Consider the following 22,316-nt stretch of genomic DNA (forward strand, 5'->3'; position numbering starts at 1 on the left):
TATGTCAGCTTTTACTACGTAGAGGGAGATATTTTCTTGTGTCACATGTAGCTACTCTGTATGGATACATATGGATCGGTAGGGGAAATAATAATGCTTATTAAAGGAGGAACAATAGTGTTGCCTTTTGGCAGTTTTAGTTTACAGTAACTTTTAGAATCTTTACACGTTGGTAAAGGAATTGAAAAACTATCCTTTGCAGGGCGGAATTTCCCATACAGTTGTTCCATTCTTGGTGGACCATTAGGGCCTTTGAGATAAAGAGTGGTGAGGGCCGGGACGTGTCCGCAAAGGACACTTCCTGAAGCGATCTTCTGTAGTCAAGACCTTCCTCACAGGAGCGAAGCCTTCCTTGGCAGGCTGCATATAATCTTTTTGCTGCTCTCGAAGAATGAATTGTCTATCTCCTATCATGACTGCTGTTACACTGAATGACTCTCAGTGCCCTCTCCAAGGCAGTTCAGGAGATGGGGAAGAATTTTTGCAAACTGACCAACGTTGGTAAGCGTTGAGATGCTCGTTTCAAGGCGACCCTGGCCATTTCTCTCGACACAGAAGTTTCTCCAAAGCAGCAGGGCTCATTTTGTAGTCATCAAAGAATTAATGGTACTGAGAGGGAGTTAGGGTCATAAGTAAATACAATTTTAGATCCTGCCTTCCCGGTCCTTCTAGCCATGCTCCAGGATTGTGAATGGTTGGAACTCCCCACACCACTCCTTTGTCTTTCTACGGAGTTCCAACACGGCCACATTCTAAGCTAGGTTGGTCACGGGCAGGTTTTCCTTAGGTCAAAGCAGGAAGAGGGCAGAAAACCAAAGCACGCCAAGCTATACCTCCTTCCCCTTCTGCTGTGAGGAAAGGAAAGTCATGGAATGCAACACTCAAGAGTAAGGAAGAAAACAAGGGGCTTTCTCTGGGGTCTGAAACCAAGCTATTGTCCTTGCTCCAAGGCCTTCACACAGTAGTTCACTTTCCATTGCTGCCGAATGAGAGTGAGAGTTCAAAGACAGAGGGCTCCAGGAGGCGAGCCTTGTGCTCTCCCCTATCCTGGTCGTACAACTGCAGTGTTTCCTCCTTTGTGGTGTGGGTGAGTCAGGGGTGGGGCATGTGTGTGTGTGTGTGTGTGTGTGTGTGTGTGTGTGTGTGTGTGTGTGTGTTGTTATATTTTCTTCCTCTCTTTAACACCTATTTGTTGTAAAAACAGGGAGTGGTTCACCTGTTAAATACTGTAGTTATTAGAGGGTTTTTTTTCCTTCTTCTTATTTCTTGCCTGTTGAAGAAAAGAAGTTATTGCGTTTGTATGTCACCAAGGAACTCTTTCTGAATATGCTCCAGGTTAAGAAGCAGCGAAGCGATACTCAGAAACTGTTGGATGCAGTTTGTCAATACTTTATCCGCTCACTCCCCAGGGCTTTGCTCTATAAAAGTCTAGCAGTCTTTTGTCAACATGTCAGACAGACCACGCAACGCATCCTTGCCAAGAGTGGGTTTAGTTTACCTTCCTTGTTTTCTGAAAGCCAGAAGAACAGGCAGTGCCCAGGCTACCTGATGACTCACCCTGGGACCCGGGCCTTTGTTTCTTTCCATTTACCAACTGGAGCTCATATTTCAAACCTTCAGCTACATACCCATACTCCAGAATGTCTGAGAGAACAGTTAGTGTGAAATGTAAAAATACTCTGAGGTGTTACCTGGGCACTTCATAAAGCCCTTACAGATCTATTACAGATGTATTACAACCCATAGTATCAGAAGCCACCAGATGAGAAAAGTTATTCACAACACTACCCAGTCGTGAAGTCTGGGAACCTCAATAAAGGTAGGCCTGGGCCTGGAAGATAGCCCCAACTTTGTAATGGCAGTGGCGCTAATAGCTTAAGGGTAACCAGCAGCTGTCTAATTGAACCTGAGGGCTTCTCAGTAGGAAGGAACTTATGCTCGGTACTGTAAACCTAATCAAGAACCCATGTCTGGAGCAGTCATAGACTCTAGAGGAGAGCCAACTACAGTTAGTTTGCTCAGCTAATATTTCTTCCAAACATTTGCTAAATATTTATCCTTATACCCATAGATAACTACCAGTCCTCACCCTCATCAGAGAGACTTCTTTGTTTGCGGTAGATGAATGCTATGGTAGAAAACCTCAAAGGACCAAAATGCAACAACGAGTGATTGCGAGGTTCTCAGCTCATCTGGGACACCTCGCATCAGGCTTGGGGACCATAGGGGAAGAGGAAACAGAAAACTTGTAAGAGCTAGAGGACCGGTTGGGGATTTGGCTCAGTGGTAGAGCGCTTGCCTAGGAAGCACAAGGCCCTGGGTTCGGTCCCCAGCTCCGGAAAAAGAAAAAAAAAAAAAGAGCTAGAAGACCCAGATGGCTGCTGTGGAACACTGTCTTCTACATGACCAGAAGGCTGCACCCATGCACTCTCAACACTATGGCAACCCACAGGAGACCATACAAATGGATGTGTCAACACGGATGGGGAAAATGTCCCAAGGCCCTAGTCTAGAAGAAAAGCTGCAGGCAGTCCTTGAGTGCCTAGGGAGGGAGGAAGGATTGGTTTTCCTCTCATTAGGTTTCCCAGTCCTGAGGGTCAGCTGTAAACACATGCTAATTGGATTCCACAGATTATTTCTCTCCCTCTCCGTCTCCCTCTCCCTCTCCCTTACCCCTCTCTCTCTGTATATAATATAATAATTCTTCTATAATAATTATAGAACCGGTCATGAATACAGGCTAGAGGGACAGGAGAAGTTGGAAGGGGAACCAGGGTAAGTGGAAATAATATAAATACAGTATACTCATGTATGAAATTCTCAAAAATAAAACAACGAACAAAGTGAGATCTAAGCAAGAGCTGCCTGTCCAATTCGGATAGCTGCAGTATTCCCACTGCACAGACATTTTAGCCCTCTCCCTCACTCCTTTTCTTTGATCCTGACTGATGTTCTGGTGCCTCGTTTTGTTTTAACACAGGTGGTTTGATGTTTGAAGATGATCATGCTTTCATTTTCACTTAAGGTTCAAATGCCTTAATGAAGTAGCAAGTTATAACTAATGGGATTAAACTAGTATCTGTTTTAGGTTAATAATAAACATTGGGTTGCAAGAAAACTTAGCTTGTTTCTGACATGTATGCATCTTAGACTTTTAAACATCCTTTGCAAACTCACATGCCCAATTAGCACATTACTGGAACTGAAAGAACAAGAGCACTGGATTCAGGATGTGTGGCTTCTTTATTTTACTGAGTCTCATTCCCTCTTGTTACAATGTATCTAATGGTATCTGCCTCTCGTGGCTTTGTTGTGGATTGAACACAACACAATCAGATGTGGTGCAGCTATGGTAAACCGTTTAACAGTGCGTAGACCCAGTCAATGACAGAGATATATGCTAACATGGATAGATTATTAAAAACAGAAGTTCAGGGGCTGGAGAGATGGCTCAGTGTTTAAGAGAGATTGTTGCTGGGGCTGGGGATTTAGCTCAGTGGTAGAGCGCTTACCTAGGAAGCGCAAGGCCCTGGGTTCGGTCCCCAGCTCCGGAAAAAAAAGAACCAAAGAGAGAGAGAGAGAGAGAGAGAGAGAGAGAGAGAGAGAGAGAGAGAGAGAGAGATTGTTGCTTTTCCAAAGGACAGGAGTTTAAATTCCAGGAGCCACGTCAGACAGCTCACTGCTCACAGCCCCTGTAATTCTAGCTCCAGGGCATGGAGTCTTCTGGTCTTTGTAGGGACCCACACTTATGTGTGTGTACACACACAGGAGCCAGGAGCACACATACAGACACACACACACACACACACACACACACACACACACACACACCATCTAAAAGAGAAGAAAGAAAGCAAAAAACATATTAGTTGGGTCAGCATGACGGTTCAGTAGGTAAAGGCACTTGCTATAGAAACCTGCCCCTTGTGTTCCATTGCTAGAACTCAGAATGGAACTTCCAAAAGTTGTCCTGAGGCTTACACACACACACACACACACACACACACACACACACACACACACACACACACACACACCACACATACAGTCGTAATAAATAAAACAAAGTGAATTATTTAAAAGTCACAAGCTGAAGGGAACATAACGGAAGAGATTCACATTGACATCTAGGGGAATAACTCATAGGACCTGTCAATCAACAGCATCATTGTTCCCAAAAGATAGGTTTTAAAAATACTCTGAATATAGCATGATGTAAGCTGGGGTTTTCCTTTGGAAATGAAAGTGTCAAAAAATAAAGGAAGTTTGGACTTGCACCATTCACAACTAGACTTGCACTTTTGTGTGCCTGAATACTAGGAGAGGCTTAGGAGAGACAATCCTTCCTAACACACCTGTACAGCCCCTGTACAGTGGAGGTGTAACACTGGTCACTATCCTTCAGCCCTGGAATGAGGTTCTACTCTGAGGGCTTTATTTGCCTCAACCTGACTGTTGAGTTTACTAATATTTACATTTTTGTATTAATCAGTTGTGTGGTGTGTGTGTCTGTGTGTGTGTGTGTGTGTTAGTGTTCTTTCCATTCGCCATGTGAGTAAACAGGGTCTCAGAGGCCTACAGTACCATGAGGAGGGTTTCACGGGTGTCTGTGTGATAGAGACAGGCTTCTGGTTAGGAATGCTGGCTCCTAAGGTGTAGCCACATTGTCACATTGGAGCTAGAAGGGCCCCGAGAGGTTTTGGAATCTAAAGTGGACTTTATCTTTTGTTTAGCAGGAAAGACTTCGGAAAGTTGGGTTTGCCTTCTCAGTGGTCTGAGAGCTCACAGACATCACAAAGGCATTTCTGGTGGTACCTCTAAGAAATCCTGGTTTAGTCCAGCCCTTTTAGTTTCTTGCTATTTGAGCAGGAAGAGTGTGATTTGCCCAGTGTCCTATGGTCTACTTGTTTATAGACCCAGGATAGAAGGCTCAGCCACAACTGCAGGACCTTGAGTATGGTTTCCTTTCTGAATCCATTCTCCTTCACAGTGCAAACACCAGAGTTAGACAAAAGGCACTCAGGCCTTTTTTTTTTTTTTTTTTTAGAATAAATTGCCGGGTCTAGGGAGACCCATCTGTAGAAGGCCTGCATGGGATAGTGAAGAAGTGGGTGGGGGAGATACAGGGACCAGCCAAGAACAGTCAAGGAACATGGACGAACATAAGGTTAAACGTGGCTCTTTCCATCCCGGGAAGGACAGGCAGGGACCTTAGAGGAGGGATCGTATTGCTCCATTTTTATAAGGCCAATTACAGCTCCATAGGATGGCCCTACAGTGTTTACCTATGAACCGAAGTTCACAAAACCTACTTTTCTTACTCAGGGTCACAGCTGCCAAGTCTCCAGATCTTGTACATTTTCCCGCGTGGGTATCTTTATTTCAACTTCTTCCCCTACCTTTCTGTCCTGTCATGTAGAGTTTTGAATTCTATTTTTTTCTTTCTGAAATCGTTATCAAGTATTCAATGGTCTCCTTAAGTATGTGGTCACAATGATTAAAAACATCCTTCACTGAGAACCAGCCTTAGGTACTACAGTACGTTCCTTTCATTTTGCGGAAGTTCTAACACCTGTAATTTTCATATGTGGACTGAGTGGCAGTGTACTTAGCATTAGCCAGTAAGCTTGTGGGACCAGCGGGTTGCGGCCACCAGTGTGCCCCCAGCGTTTATTACAATACCCAGCACTCAGCAAGTGCTTCGTGGTTCCTCTCAGATCTCCTCCGAAAGTTACACGGACAGTAACCTTCAGCTCATAATTATGATAATAGATACTGTACAACGAGTCGAGCCGGTATTTACAGGTAGAGCACACAAGGCAAATGAATACACACTCGGGGACACATGACTGCACAAACAGCCGCGGGCAGCGGCACCGAGGAGGAAACGCGCGCCGACTGGGCCCAGCCCTGGCTGCCGAGACCCGCTGCGCCAGCAAGCCAGCCTCTGCAGCGTGGGTGGCTACGGCCGCAGCGTCACGGGAGTCCCAACCCGCGGGGACCCAGGCAAGTCCCCGAGCGCCCGCTGCAGGGCGGTGAGGGCGGAGAGCTGCGCTGTGATTGGCCAGCGTAGGGAGGGCGTGGCCTGTGGTGGGGGCGTGGCCTGCGGCAAGAGGCGGGCATTCCCCAGCAAGGGGGTGTGCGCGACTCGGGCAGGAGTTTCAGTATAAACAAGGACCCCGACTGGATCGGCGGGTTTTTCCTTTCTTCCGGCGTTCGACCCTTCCTGGTCCTGAGCTCGCCTTGGGGGCGCCTCGGTACGGCATCCAGTAGGTGGAGGCTCGGAGCTGTGCGCGGGTAGGTGCTGTAGGGGACCCCGCGGCGGGATGGCGGGAGCGGGCTGCGCGGAGCCCCGGGGCTGCGAGGGCGCTGCTCCGGCACGGCGCCGGTTGTCCAGTGCGCCCCGGCGCGGCGGGAGATCCCTGGCCGGCGAGCGCAGGCGAAGCCAGAGACCTAGGAGTCCCTGCGCCTGCTGCTTCCGTGCCCGGGGCTGCCGCGCTCCCAACAGGTGCGGAGCTGAGCCCTGGGGACCCGGGGATCTGGGGACGCCGTGCTGCGCTTCGCCCGGGCCAGGCCTTCTGTTGGGAGATCTTAGATGTTGAGGGTTTGTCTGAGTTAGAGTCTCGTTCATCCTTTTTGCTTTCCCTCTAAGCTTCCTGTGCACACCTGGGTTGTTTCCATGACTTTTTGGCTAGTTTCCTAGGATGCTCCAGAGTGTTGAGGCAGTTGTTTATTTCTGCTGCAGTTTCCTGATAATTTAAGGTCTGACTCTTAGGAGCAGACAGGGAAACAAGACTTGTGTGTTCCCCAGGCTCGCATGCAAACTTGAACAAGTAGCCTGTTTTTTGTTTTGTTTTGTGACCCAGGGGAGTTGACTTCGGACACTAGCCCGGGTGATACTAACGTGGTTTGGGGTACCTGGTAGCCTTGTGGGCTGAGCGCGTGAAGGAGAGCTTTATTGGAGAGCCCCCGGGAACAACTTCAGCACAGTATAAGAGAAAAGGGCTATCGCGGAGGTGTGCTCGCCCCCGTCCCCCTTACCCCCGTCCCCTCTCTCTGTGGGGTGTGTGTGTGTGTGTGTGTGTGTGTGTGTGTGTGTGTGTGTGTAAGTGATTTGACTGTTGCTTGTCACCTTACCCCATTCAAATTGGTGCAGTTCAGGCAAAGCAGTGTGGCTAAGGTTCTGACGGTGCAGGGAGGTGTTCTCTTGAACAGTGTGGTAAACAGCAAGAGGAAAACATCTAGGCTGCAGTTTTCTCTTGTGAATGTAAATGTGCCTGCTTGCAGATGGATTCAGGGCGTCTGGTGTATACGGATAAATATGCAGGCATACTTGTGAATGTATGTTTGGGTGAACGCGTCTCCAAGGAGTCCAGCAGCGCCATGTGACAATGGCCTGGAACTGCTGGTGTGCGTATATCTATATTTAGCCCTGATGGTGTCTCACGGGGAGGATGGGTCTTGAGCCGAGAGGATAAAGGGGGAAGAATCCAGGAATAAGGTTATCGAGCTCCTGACTGATGTCTGGCACAGTCAGACTCAGATGGTGAATAATTACTCTTTCCTCATGAGCACAGTAGCTGGAGCGTGGCATGTGATGACTGTGCCTTAATTGGAGCATAGTTGTGACCAGGGTGGTCAGCCTATGCGAAGAGGATTAAACAAGGAGGTTTAAAAAGAGAAGATAGTCGTGTAGCTGATTTGAAGATTTGGGGGAAATAACCGGTCGTAGGAGGTTCAAAGCGCATGGAGAATTGATTTATTAAAAGGAATAAAAATGTTTGGCTGTCAAGGATGCATAGAAGAAAAATGGCAGCCAGTTAAACAGTGTCATCCATTAATGACAGTTTTATTCGGGGCAGGGAGCCATGTTTGAGTCACTGAGGACCCCGGGCACTTTTGACAGAAGTCAGGGCTCACTAACAGTACCGGCTGCTTTTCCCTTTCAACCAGATTTGCTGGCAAGTGTGATAGCATCAGCCTCTTGAGCAAGTCGCTTCCCTGTGTCCGTCAAGCCTTTGTTTTCCTGGAGGTGCCAGCCCTTCTGACTACTAAGAATCCTGGCCTGGGACTTATTTACTTCAGCTTTGCTTGCTGTCATATGCTGCACACTGTGTCTGTGGGGCCACGCTTCGCACCTGGCCTTGTGGAAAGATACTCATCAGACTGTATCCATATTGTCTTTTCCCTACCCTTAGCATCTAATCTAATATATTCCTAAGTATATATAGCCAAGTATTGCTGTGTTCATTGTTTAACACAATATTCCTCTCACTAACGTCTCCTTCTTATAACATTAACCCCACTGTTTAATAGAGAACTGTAGGCCAAGTGAACCAGTTAGAAACCACTCCTTAAAGGGAATGGGTAGGAAAACAGAGAGAAAGATGTGGGCCAACTGGACCTGCGTAGGCCAGGCAGGGCCCCTGGTATGGTATGGAAAACCATGGGACTCTCCTGTTCACTTTCCAGAGATTCCTAGAACTGAACTTGGAATATTTGGTTGGCCTCCAAGGAGAACACCCGGGGAGGAGACAGGGAAAGGAAGGTCCTCAGTCTTGCCTGGAAGAAGAATCAGGAATCCCAAGCAAGGGTCGAAGAGAACCTTAGTTCTGATGGCAGAATTTATTAGAAAACCAATGAAAAAGCTTTAAAGAGATCCTGTGAGGTCTTCACATTGGCTGATTGTCTTGGTGGGGGAGGGTAGTCGTTGAATTTAAGTATTCTCTGTCTCCATTACCATCATTTTTCCAGAACTATATAACTGTATACAGTTGGCCATACTTCTATTGGGTCATCCTTTAAACCTACAAAAATTACATGTGTATAGGCATTGTTTATTCCAAGATGGCCGCAGTGGCTTAGCCAGACCTCTGCCCTGGAAATGAGTCTGGGCAGATGGGGACCATCTCCCTACCTATCGAGACCCCTGCCTTCTTTATGTAGCTGTAACATCTGTGAAGTGGACACAGGAAGTTAAAGGAGATGGCTTATGGGGCCTTTGTATTTCTGTCCTAGTTACGTTATTTCCTTGCAACCTTTTCCTCCATCCACCCTAAAGTGGAACACGCCAGGGTGAAGGCAGCATGCGCAGTTGTCTTCTGAGCACCAGGGAATGACAGGGGTGAGCAACATTCTTTCTTAGGTGAATGCAGATAGACAGTTAGTGTTTCCTTGACTTGTCTTTCCCTTTCCGTCATCGGGAGAATGTTTAAAAAGTTACTAATTATCAATAAGGTGGGGTCAGAAAAACATTTTATCTTACAAACTCATCATTCTTGTCAACCAAACGCCACCTTCTCTTTTACCAATGTGTTTTCATAGACTTGTGCATTTATTATTTTCTCTTAAAGTGCATATAGACCTAGGAATGATCCAGTTGACAGGAGTTATGTTAGGGAACCACCCTGATGTGGAGATTTGACACAACAAGATTTAGTCATGCAAAAAAGGAAAACACTTTAAGACCATTAGCCCTTTTCAACTTGTCTAAAAGACAAAAACATCGAAGGGAGAAAACCATAGTTTTCATCCCCCCAAATTAAATTGTCCCCTTTATCATGTTACATAATAAAATACAAAGAGAAATAATCTTGGCTTTTAACAAATATCTCTACTGAGTATTGAACCATTTCCCTAATGAAGTGAGTTAGACAGAGAAAAATAAAATATTTTAATAGAGGTTATCCCCCTGAGATGCTTTATGTGTATATCCTGCATAATCTGCAGTTCATCTGTTCTGTTTAATAGGACAGCTTCTAGCCACATGGAGATATTTAAACAAATTTGCTTAAGTTGAACAAAAGTACTGGTTTCCCAGTTGTCTTTTTCCCCCTCTATTTCTCTCTGTCCCTCTCTCTTGAGCTGAGGTGAAACCCAGGGCTTTGTACATGCTGTGCTAAGAGCCATGCCACCAAACCACTCCCTATTTTACCAGAGCTGTGCCACCAAGCCACCCCCAGCCGACTAGCCAGTGTGAAGTCCCATAGTCACTGCAGCCTGTGGTGGCTATCAGACAATGAAGAAGAGGCCATTCTCTTAGGATTCCAGCCCTTGTGGCAACCCTTGATTAGGTAATGGTGATTTTTGGAGATCAGTCTTATTATTCTCAATGAAATAATTGATTCTCATCACAGATGGGCATCTGGGGCATCAGGAAATGGAGCGGTGGGGGCACCGTCCACTAATTTATGACTTACTTGTTCCCCAAGCCCAGTCCTATGCTGAGACCTTCATATCCCCCATGCAATAGCTGCCCTTTCCTTGTTTTTTGTAAACCAGCAGTTAGTGCTGGAAAGCACCAGCTCTGTCAAAGACAGGGACCCGGGCGCCACCTACTGCTAAGCTCCAGAATTGCAAGGACGCTGTAGAGGAGAAAAGGCTTTTAAAGGCATGTAGGAAGTCAGCGTGTCCCGGCTTCCCTTGCTACACACTATAGGAAGATTTTCAATGACACTCCAGGCCTATTCAGAGTTTCCATGTACCAAAATGTCATTTTGTGCTTTAATAAATTGCTAACACCATCCCATAACAAAAAGATCATGTTTTTCCTCCAACTGAAAATGTTAACTTGTTGAGTCAGAATTCTTTCGCCAATTAGGGATTAGTTAAAAAAAAAATCTAGGTAACATAAGGCCTGATAAAGCAAAATGTAAATTGGCGTGTGTGCATGTGCGTGTGTGTGTGTGCATGTGCGTGTGTGTGTGTGTGTGTGAGCAGTGAGGGGTGGGGAGTTGGGGGACATGTAACAAATCAGGAAACACTCCCATTCCTTTGCAGAGGGAAAACAGGCCAGTTCCCAGCATCCCTGTTGGCTCATAGGCACCTATAACCCCAGTTCCAGAGGATCTGACGCCCTCTTCTGGCCTCCTTGGGTACCACCCCACATATACATTAATTACAAACTTTTAAATAAGTAATCTTCCTTCCTAAACTAGGAACCCTGTAGACCACTTGGACTCAGTTCGAAAAGCGGTACACTGTGGGGTTGTGTCCGTGCACACTGCTGTCTGTTCTCAGCTGCCTTCTTAACAAAATACCTCTTTTCTAAGAAGGGTTAGTGGAGGCGTAGCCTGCCTGCAGGTTCCACAGATGCTGTCTGCAGTCTCTGCTAAAAAGGCTCTCAGTCTGTGGAAAGGAGGGAGAAGATAAGCATCTCAACACTTCCAAGCTTAGAATACACTGTGCTTCAGGTAGCCTCAGAAGCTTGACTTTGGCCTTTCGCCTGGGCTCACATCTGCCGTCACCTGGATCTTTGGTCAGTCTGCATTCCCGAGCCTGTTGTCACCGAAAGGAAGCTGTCAGTCTGGAACATTAGCTGGAAGGATTTACCCAGTGTCTGCAGTGTCAACTGAGAAAGCAGAGAGTTGTTAAATATGCAAGGTGTGGGGTTCCTTTGGAGTCCAGACAGGAATGGAGAAAGGTCGAGCTCCAGGTATTAAATGAAATCTCTTCCCACTAAACAAACGTGCTTTCAAGGTTTAGCTGAGAGAAGGAGATCTTTGCCTCGTTACTTAAATTTGGACACGTGTCTAGCGTTTAGGCTGCTGCTGAAACACTGTAATCAGTGTAGAGCCTTGGGTTGTAAACACCTCGTCCTGTTATGACGTGGAGCAGAAAAGCATTTCTGTCTTTCTCTTGAGAGTGAAGGAGACGCTGACTGCTGTTCTAGGGAAGATCGGCAAAGCGTCTGCCACAGAAGGGATGGTTTTTGATGTCTCTCCACGCCCATCTGCACCGCAGTCTCTTTTCCACATTGAGTTACCACCTGAAATCATCCCCGTGCACCTGCTTCGTCATAAATAACGTCGTGCAGAAGCGGTTGCTAGTTCAAACACAGTCTGCCGTTCAGAAGGACGGCTTTTCATCTGGAGCTTTGATTGGTCTAAAGCCATTAGGCATGCCTTTCAGATTCATTCATCCTGTAAATCACCCACAGCCTGGCTCCCTCGCTCAGGGATCAATGTCAGGCCAAACTTCCTCAGGGTCCTTGGAAGAACATGATCTATTTTTGTGCCCAAATTAACAGCCCCTGTAAGATGTCTGGCAGCTGAGTTCAGCTTACCAAATCAATTTCAAGAAGGAATAGTCATCTTCTCTGCCTGGCTTGGGTATGCCTCGTTCCTCCTAGAAACTTTTCCAGCATAATTTATAATCTGTGGGCCAATCTCAGTGGCCAGAAAGATATTTTTTTCCTTTAGTCTAGTTTATTGTTTTATAAAATAAAAATATGTTTCCTGTTATCTTGCTATGCTGTCTACCCAGAGTGATGCCCCATTAGGAGCCGGGAGCCTGTTTCAGGAACTCTGCCTCAAAGACATGTTGTTCTTGTATTATCTTTAACTCAGTTGAATTGGTATGCCCCCTAAACACAGACACAGACACAGACACACACACACACACACACACACACACACACACACACTAGCTTATTTTTAAAATGCCTTGGCTACCTCAAAGGCTGGGCACCCTTAAACCTTCCCTGGCTACCCCAGGCCCAATCAGGAAAGTGGCCACTAACCCGGAATCTCACATGGCTCATTGGCTCTCTCCCCTGCAGCGTCTCCTCTTCGTCTCCCACCGCATCCTGGTGATGCTCCCCCATTCCTCTCTGCACCCCAGCTGGTGCAACTCTAAGGGTCCTGCCCCACACCCAGCCATTGGCCATTGGCATCTTTATGGGTTGATCGTAAACCAATTGGGGACAAGGACCTTTGGCATTTGGACATGCAGGTTCCCAATTGAATCAAAAGCATTAGAACCCTCTCCAACAGGTCCTAAATGTGTTCCAGGAAGGTTCTCTGCCGATTGATCCATCCTACCCTCTTGCTTTGGACTAGACATATGATATGTAGGTTCCGTACAGGACAGCTCCCTGTACTGGACAGGAGCTCCATTAATATACATGCAGACACACCAGTGTATTCATGTGAGGAAGGACAGTGCGGGAGAGGAAAGAGGTCTGTGAATGTGTGTTGAGTTCCAAGCAACCAACTTAGAAATGAGACTCTCTAGAGTAAGAGTTATTATCCAGCTACTCTCTACCATTTATATTAAGCAGTGATTTGAATAGTCACCCGGTTTCCATACATCTCAAGTCTCTTTCTCAAGGGAATTAACTCTTGGCATTTGATTTAGCTATACATCAAGCCAGGATTTACCCGAGTGCTTTTATACGCTCAAATTTTGGAATCTCACTTCGTCATCTGGCCCTCGGTCTTCAACTCCAGACCTGAAACAAATACAACTCAAGGCCCAGATGTGGAGTCCGAGTGTTGTTGAACAAACACGGGCTATTTCTGTAGAGCACGGTACTGACAGCGCTTGAGGAACCACGCCGCGAGGCCCGTCTTCTTAGGCGCACAGACCAAGTTTCCCAGCAGTCTGTTCTGCACCCCTTGGCTGGCTCTGTGATTATGTGTTGTGTTAGTCTTTCAGAGAAAGCCAGGCTTGGCTGCGAGCTAGCGACCGTCAAGGAAGTCTGGTGGACCGCAGTTTGAAAGGAGATCTAGTTTCTGCCTCTTGAAACAGACGGTTTCTGTGGCCCTTGAGAGTGTTTATCACTTTTGTGCTGTCTCTGGGGTTCTCAAGTCCTGCTTAACCGTCTCCCAGAGATATCTGAGTAGATTTGTCTCAATAACAAGTGAAAGAAATAGCAAGGGAACTTCACGGTTCTGGGTAGAAAAGCTCGTTTTCTGGGGCGGGGGGCAGGGGGTCTTAACCTTTATTCTGTGTGCGAAGGATGCTGTATGACAGTCACCACGGGAAGGGGCTCTAGGACACCAAACTGTTTGGTTTCTACTGGGCACAAGAAGCTTTTTTCTATCTTCCTGTCTTTTTGAGGGGAGGTCTCTCTACCCAGCCCTGGATATCCTGGAACTCACTCTGTAGACCAGGCTGGCCTTGAACACACAGAGACCTGCCTGCCTCTGCCTCCAGAGCGCTCAGGCTAAAGGTGTGCACCACCATGCCCAGCACATCTGTATCTCTATATCATTCTTGATTCTTGCTTTTCCTAAGTGCTCTTTTTGTTTGTCACATTGGCTTTATAGACTTTTTTTCCAACACCCCATCCCTTGGCATCACCCACTCAACACCACACCCCCCCACCATGTTATGAGGCTCCTAGCCCACGCCCCACACCCCTAGGTGGGACAGATGCTGTGGGAGGACTGAGCTTTATCCCCCTCGTTGAAATGCAAATACCTTCCAGCATCTTGAAAAGAAGGATTAGCTCAGGTGTGTCCTCCTGCACCCCCTTGCTCCCAGTCAGCCCTGAGCCACACTTCTGTCCTGGGCACAGCATTTGGCATTTCCTTCAGCTCTGAATCCCCTGGTTTCACAAGTCCTGAAGGCCTCTAATGTCTAGACGCATAGCCAGAAACCTGAGTCCTCTCACAGGCCCCACTCTAGGTCCCCTGAAATCCAAGTAATAACTTAATGGCTCCTGGCCTGCATAGAGCAGTGTCTGACTGGGCTTTGTGAATGACAAAACAACACCAATGGGCAAGAGCAACTTATCCAGGCTGGTCAGTACTCTTTGTTCTTAGACATAAAGTGTCTCCTCCTCAAAGTCAGAGGCTTTGCACACGCTACACACACAGCACCCCAAACCCCAGATTTGATGAGAGGAGCAAAGGTCAAATAACTATCGGATGTTCTAGTAAAGATGGGGAGCCAGCCTCAAGTCTGTGGACATGCGCAAGCATAAATACACACTCAAGACACACACAGACAAAGACACAAACCATGCACTTCGGTTAGGTCCCTTGCAAATTCCAGTCTTCGCAGCTTCACCTTTGAGATTCCTCCATGTCCAGCGCCCCTCCTCTCAGAGTTTCCTTAGGTTTTGTCTAATTCATCCTAGTGAAGTCTTGACTTGAAAACTCTTGACCCAGTGACATCAAGCGGCTGGAGTCTGGTTCCTGTGTGCCTGTTCACAAGTGACCGTAAAGTCATGAGTGGGAAAATGGCTCCGGGTGGATCTAGGGGTTTCATATTCAATTGAACGTATGCGCGAGTGTGGAATGGCAGTTCGGCCCTCCGTGCTTCCGATGGTGTGTCATAGTTGTTCTCTTACCTTGCCTGTCTTCCGTTATAAAAATTACCGCCGAAACCTTTCCTCTTCATGCTGCATGCCACCGATCACCATGGTTTCTTGTTTTTGTCTCCCTCTTAGGAAAGTATGCCTCAGACACCTCCCTTCTCAGCAATGTTTGACAGCAGCGGTTACAACCGGAACGTCTACCAGCCTTCAGAGGACAGCTGTGGGGGCCTGAACTACCACGACAATAACCTCCTTTCAGGGTCCCTGGAAGCGCTCATCCAACACTTGGTGCCCAATGTGGACTACTATCCTGATGTAGGTATCTTGGTTCCCCTAAAACCCACCAACGTACGGATTACAAGCTGCAGTGCGCTGCACAGGGACCCAGCCTCTGCTGTGCAATTACCTAGGTCGCTAAGAGTTTTCTCGAAGAAGAAAATACGTAGCGATTATTGAAAAGGTTCTAAGACCACACTGAGCCTGAGGATGGACGGGATTGCGGTAAAGTCTCCCTGTCCGTCTCTGTTTAGGTCCTCCGCCTCATTTTAGGCAGCCTCTGTGGAGCGATGCCCACAGACTTCCTCCATGCCTGCATCTTGCTGTGTGAATAAAAAACGCTATCACAGAGAGGATTGGATGCTCTGATAATATGACATTAATGTAACTGGGGAGAGTCTACAGAAAGAGATGTTATACCCGGATGTGGTGATTTATAGATTGGCCATCAGGTGCTGTTGGCCTGGCTTGGCTTTCTCTTGATTAGCCTGTAAAGCACATGTAAGCTAGGAAACCCAGTGTGTGTTATCTCGGTCTTTGTTCCAAGAGGCAGGAGGGGAGGCAGAGGTCAAAGGTCAACACCATAAATTTACTCCTTGGTTTCCTATCTGGGCCAAGCGAGTTCCCCCTTCCCTCCCGCGTCTGAATTCAGAAGGACACGGAGGTTGAGTTCCTAAGTAGCAGTTATTGATAGTGAGTTCGTGGAAATACCTAGAGAGCACACTTATTAGTTTTTATAAATACAATAATAACCTTGTTGCTCAAAGGAGAGCGTGTGCCCGCCCGTGGTAATTCACCATGAGGTTCCTTGCTGAGCTATCTCGATGTGATTCATTACAGAGCGTTTTCAAATATGCTCCCACCCAGGGGAACCTCGTTATCAAAAGTAAAAGGAACCCCTTGTTCAGTGCTGTAAGTGTTTATGAAGCACTGAAGGTGTGCGAGGAGGGGTGGGGGGAGCAAACACTTCATGGAATTCCTCTGAGAACCTGAAACTGTTAGAACAAACAAGCATTGCTTCCTTGCCGGCTTCTCGGTGTGGCCAAAGAAAGGTAGCTCGCGCTATTCTGCCTTTCATCCAGCTGCTTAGCCCTGAGTGAGCCACTCAGCCTTCGAATGTCGCGATACAAATACTGGGTGTTCTGCACTGAACACACTGGGAAATGCTTGGACTGAATGGGAGTGGGGTGATTGTTTGGTTTTGTTTGTTTGTTTGTTTTTTATTGATCATGGTAGATGATACGTGGACACGTAAGGCAGTCTTGCCCCTCAGGGCTGAATTTCACTCGTTTTGATTACACTGGAAAATGAGTCCGTCCCGGTCCCCGAGGACTGGTGAGGAAGTGCCCTGTGGATGATTCCAGGAGGAGAATTTATCCTGATACTTTTAGTGTGCCTTAGGGGAAAGGATTAGGCATTGGTCGGGGGAAAACGATGTTGCCCTGTTTTACCGGCAGGCGTTTACCCCCGCCCACAGCCTGTTCACTTGGTGTAGAAGAAGATTAGGATACGCAGGGTTGGAAGGAGCTCGGGGGGAGATGGTGACGGTGACGACTCTTCTTTTCCCCTTCTTTCAGAGGACATACATATTCACCTTCCTGCTAAGCTCCCGGTTGTTCATGCATCCCTACGAACTCATGGCCAAGGTTTGCCACTTGTGCATTGAGCACCAGCGGCTGAGCGAGGGGGACGGTGATAAGGTAAGGCGACACTTAAATGTCCGTTTCCATCAGATCGGCTAGCTCTGGCTTAGGTTTTGCGATCTCCATGAATGACCCTAGCCCAGCCCCAGACTGATGCACCTAAATGGCGCCATGACCGTGCATATGGAACTGGGAATGGTGTGGAGATCATGGCGTAGGGCTCAGGAAGTGGTTTCCCTGATAGACGCTTAGCTCCTGGGCACAGGGCCCTGGGTTAGATTCCCAGGACTGCAGAATAAGGATAAAATGAACCAAAGGACAGTAGGAAAGTCACAGAGGACCCTCAGTCTCACGTTTCTTGGACTGCACTTGGTGTTGCCTCTCCCAACCCAGAGAGTTTGTAGCGTTAGACGCCAGCCAGCGACCCCGGTTACTTGGTTGTTTATTTAATGCAGACCGCGGTGATGGATCTCTCTGACGAAGGTTTCCTTTTCTCCCCCAGAACCAGACGAGGAAAATTGCACCGAAAATTCTTCAACTCTTGACAGAGTGGACAGAAACGTTTCCTTATGACTTCCGGGATGAGAGAATGATGCGGAACCTTAAGGACCTGGCGCACAGGATGGCCAGTGGCGAGGAGGTTGGTCACTGAAGTTTAGGAAAGCCACCGGTGCTTAGATGAAGCCTGGTGGGACCGGGGCTGGATTGCCACAGAACTCAGCGATGCCTTTTTGTTTTTGATTTTGGACAGCCCTCTACCTGGCCTACAATGGCCTTTTGGCGGGTTGGGTGGGGAACAATTACTCCACTTTGATGAGTGTGGTCTGCAGTTTTCTATGTTTATTTGGGGGCGTTGTTCCTGTTAGCTCATGGTGCCAGGTGTGTTTTGATCTTATTGCCCTTCAGTCTGTCTTCTACAAAGGTTTGACCCAGCTCACGTATTAATCTCTGTGTGTCTGCCCACACTTAGAGTAGACACAGCTAAATAGCATATTAACTCGTAATTAGAAATAGACAGTCCAGGCCGTGGAGGGGAAAACACACATGCCGGTGTTTAGTGTGGGTGTAGCTGCCAAGGACCTCGGTGGTTTGTAAGTTCCTGATAAAAGGAAAAATACAGCTGTTTACAGATGTCAGAGGAGGGAAAAAAAACATACTAATTATTCCGGGCATTAAATGAAAGACTTAGAAATTTGAGGCCGGTAGAACGTTTGCCAAGCAGACATAAGGCAGTGTGATGACGTACAAGAGAAACAACAGAAAACAAAGCCTTCCGTGGAGGGATTTCGTGTAGGAGGCTTTAACGCGCCTCTTGCAGTGTTTACAGTGAACGCCCCTTGATAAAAGAGAGAGGGTGCACTGTTGTGTAATTAGCAAAAGTGATTCCTGGGGCTGGGGGTGGCAGGCAGGAAACAATCCAGGTATTCTGGTGCCAGAAGTTGCTTCAAGGGTAGGACCCAGAATAAGTGGAGATTCAAAGTCTCTTAGGTCATACTCCACAAATATCACTTCCCCCAACTGAGCCTTTGATAGGCAGGCAGGCGCTAACCAGCTTCAATGGATTCGAGGTTATTTGAAGCAGGCCCGGAGGGCTAGCTTTGTGTGTTGAAGCTTGTTGGGCAAGGATAGCTTTGTAGTTTCCGTGTGGCAGATAAGTTTCTGGGAACAAGTCTGGCACGGATGTAATGCTGTCACCTAGCAAGAGGTAGCCTAGGCACCAGGCAGTGAGCAATGTCTCAGTGGTGGGAAGATACTCTGGGCCTCCACGACAGCTCCCTTAGGAAGTGGTTCTCTGAGCTCTGTGCTGCAGACGTAACAGCTCAAGACGCCTGCCCTGAGTCCTGTCACTTTGTCTTACCACCATTCTCCTAACCTAAGATCCGTGACAGGAGGCAAAAACCAGCTCTTAGGAGCACTTAGCTCTCTCGCATGGTATTCAACCCAGGAGTTCATGCTTCCTTTATGACGTCACGTGGAACGCACCACTGGTTGGGACTCTCCTGGTCCGTTTGTCTGTCTTTGGTTCTTCCTGATGTGAATGAGCATGTAGATGGACACCCGCAAAGGTGAATGGCTAACAGTGCAGTTTGCCATAAGCCCTCTGTTAGGGATGGCCGCCACTGGCAGGGCCAGTGTTAGGGATGGCCGCCGCTGCCAGGGCCAGTGTTAGGGATGGCTGCCGCTGGGTGCTTGGCAGGGCCAGTGTTGGCTTGGTGGCTTTGGCTCATGACAAACTGGTCAGAGGAGGAGTGCCATCCCAGGGCTTATCAAATGCAGTGATTTGAAAATGCTAAATTGATGGCATTTGGTCTTTCTTATCATGGAAATTAAAAAAAAATAGGTGGTTCTTTTTATGTGTTTGCCAACTGAGATCTGGTCTTTATCAACAAGGTGGAGGCTTCAGGGACTGGGGGAATGGAGACATCTCTCATGGACACTCTTGTGTTGACAGCGTGAAGGGTCAGCTGGCTTTGAGAGAGGTATGGCACAGGCATTACTGCTAGGTGAACGAGACTTACCAGGGAGTACACTGAACTCAGGTAGTTGGAGGCCGTGTCTGCCTTCACTGGCCAGGGCTTCTGGGAAGCTGCCATTTCTTGGCTGCTTTTATTCAGAATTTAGGAATTGGCTCTGCACATAACAGTTGCTTGATTTGGGTGTGCTCTGGCTTGTCCCCTGAATTCCTCCTCCCTCCTCATTCCATGAATCATGACACTAAGTGCCTTGTGCTAATGCGCTAAAGGCCCTGCTGTGCTTTATAGTCTTGGCGGGCTCCCTGCTCTCCCTGCCTAAATCTCTCTTCTCAGAGAGACCTCCCACAACTCCAGTCACAGACCCTCCCACCCTTGACTTGTATGCATTTCGTTTCCTGGCACTCTGGGATTTGTAGCTCATTGTTTGTTCCTCCTTCGGACTCTAGTTTATGCTCACTTTGTTCACGATGATTTAATTCCTATCTAATGCTGGGCATGTACTTGGTTCCCAGTATATTTGAAGGGATGGATGGATGGATGGATGGATAGATGGATGGATGGTTGAATGGATGGATAGATGGATGGGTAAATGATAGTGGATGGATGGATAGATGGTGGATCGATGGGTGGACTGACGGATGGTGGATGGATGGTGGATGGATAGATGGATGGATGGACGGATGGATGGTGGATGGGTGGACAGATGGACGGACGGACGGATGGATGGTGGATGGATAAATGGATGGACAGATGGATGGTGGATGGATGGACGGATGGATGGTAGATGGATAGATGGATGGATGGATGGATGGATGGATAGATGGTGGATGGATGGATGGATGGTGGGTGGGTGGATGAATAAATGAAGGAACAAGTCAGTCAGTTATGAGAATGGGGAAACATTATTCCTCCCAGAGGAAGAAGCCTGGGTTTGAATTGGGACCTGTTGCTTCTTGCCTCTGACTTCAGGGGATTTTATTCTTTGGCAATCAGTAAGTCCAGGTGCGCCCTATGTATAATTTAGTCAGGTTCTTTAGAATCTGCTAGGACAGTTCCACATGATTTGTCCTAATGTGCTTCTCCCCTGGGGACCTGCCCCAGATGAAGTGGTTTATTAGGACTCTCCTGGAAGAAAGGCAAAATGAAACTAATGATTGAATTTCATGACAAATGGCCAGAGTGGGCGGCGGGCAATTTCCCTTCCTTAAGGGGCTGGTCTTTGCAATCAGGGCTTCAGCCTTTATTTGCCAGGTAATTACTGGCACTGGCAGCTGAAGTTACAAAGGAGAACAAGCACATATTTAGCAACGCATGACTCAGTGAGGAAGCTCAACTTCACAGAACCCGACTCCTCAAATGGAATCAGACAGAAGCAGGAAGCTTTGAAAAGGCTCACAGTACCCCCTCCCTCTCTCTCCACACACCGACTCAATACGCCCGTTGTGGACTTTTTTGCGTTCTCTTCGCTGTTGCTCTTTGCTCTCTGACCTGCAGTTCCTCCACCCTTCCCAAAGATAACATTTTTTTTTTAAAGTGGAGAACACAGTCTTTCACCTGATAGACTTTCAGGAGAGCTCTGCTTTGTACCCATTGCCGCCTGTCGGAATCACGTGAGGCGTTTTTGCGGTGTGCTACCCAAACTGCGTCTTATCCCAGCTCAGTCAGAAACCTGCCCCACGCTGCAGGCTGTCCTACTCAGCCACTGTTTTTTTTTTTTTTTTTTTTTTTTCCTGCTGGGACCCTCAGGTGGTGACCGGTAGAAAAGTGGCCATTTCCACCAAAAGTCCCTTGTGATAGGGACCCTGAGAAGGTCGGGAGGTGAGACGTGAGATGCAGGATGTAAGATAATGCACACTTTAAAGATGAGTTTCACTTTTCCGAGTGGAAAGGAACCTTTTTACACACGTCCCTTCCGTTTGGAAGGAACACTGGACTGGCTTTCGCTTTATTTACAGTAAATCAAGCAGTGTAGGAGTATGGTCTATCAAATAAGAACGTTCAAACAAAGTAAAAAAATGCCAGTCCTGCTCCTGTGAATAGCACCAAGTGGTTTCAGATGCGTGTGTACCTTCCAGAATGCTTCCTTGGCTCAGATGTATGCATGGGTACACACACCCGTAGGACGGTGGGTTTAGAGAATTCAGTTTTTGTTTATACATTTTTTGATTCTTCAGAAGATTTTGACCAATATGTCCCTTCTCCACACCAAACTATGCTTTCTATGTTAGTAATGACAGTTGTGGCTTACACTTGTGGATATGTTTTGTTGTTGTTGTTCATGTGCTTTGGTGTTTTACCTGCATGTGTATCTGCGTGAAGGTGTTAGAACTCCTGGAGCTGCCGTGTGGGTGCTGGGAATTGAACCTGGGTCCCCTGGAAGAGCAGCCAGTGCCCTAACCACTAAGCCATCTCTCCAGCCCCTGTAAATAAGTTGTAATGACTGTGAAAATGTAACATGTTTTCTACTCAGGATGACACATGATGCAGCCAAGTGTCTCAAGGAGGGCAGTATACTGGGGACGATTGCATAACTTTAAGAAGTAGGGACGTGCACGTAGGCATTTATAAGGACATTTGGTAGAGAAGGCAGAAGCAAACATCACCAGTTAGTTCTGGTATATCTCACTGTCGCTAGAGAAGGTGAGGTGGGGATGGGTGTGAAATAGCACATTACTTAGTCTGGAGAAGTTTGGATGCCAAAGAAAGACCCCTTTTTCTTTGAATGAGAAATACATTACCAGATAAATATCAACTTCCAGCCCTAGTCCTCAGTGGGAGATAGATTGTTTAAAGTTTTGTTTGGTTTTGGTTTTTTGTTTTCCCTGGAGCGGACGATGCTTGTTTATTCGTTCGAGACTGCTTCTCACCGATCTCTGG

General features: G+C 47.3%; 1 protein-coding gene across 5 annotated transcripts in view; it reads left to right on the top strand.

Annotated features, from left to right (window-relative positions):
* The window catches only part of Rasgef1b (RasGEF domain family, member 1B), a 519,819-nt gene that overhangs the window by 479,365 nt on the left and 18,138 nt on the right, over positions 1-22,316 (top strand). For 2 of the 5 annotated variants that reach the window (XM_017599429.3, XM_063273740.1), the window contains exons 1-4: positions 734-887; positions 15,179-15,361; positions 16,900-17,022; positions 17,468-17,605. In XM_017599429.3, the coding sequence (XP_017454918.1) occupies positions 873-887; positions 15,179-15,361; positions 16,900-17,022; positions 17,468-17,605 (459 nt within the window). In that variant the 5' untranslated portion in view covers positions 734-872. Of the gene's footprint in view, positions 1-733; positions 888-6,132; positions 6,298-15,178; positions 15,362-16,899; positions 17,023-17,467; positions 17,606-22,316 lie in introns of those variants that run through there. The other 3 variants (XM_017599428.3, XM_017599427.3, XM_002728083.7) reach the window with 2 other exon arrangements.

Source organism: Rattus norvegicus, chromosome 14, assembly GCF_036323735.1.
Source record: "Rattus norvegicus strain BN/NHsdMcwi chromosome 14, GRCr8, whole genome shotgun sequence".
NCBI classification, from domain to species: domain Eukaryota; kingdom Metazoa; phylum Chordata; class Mammalia; order Rodentia; family Muridae; genus Rattus; species Rattus norvegicus.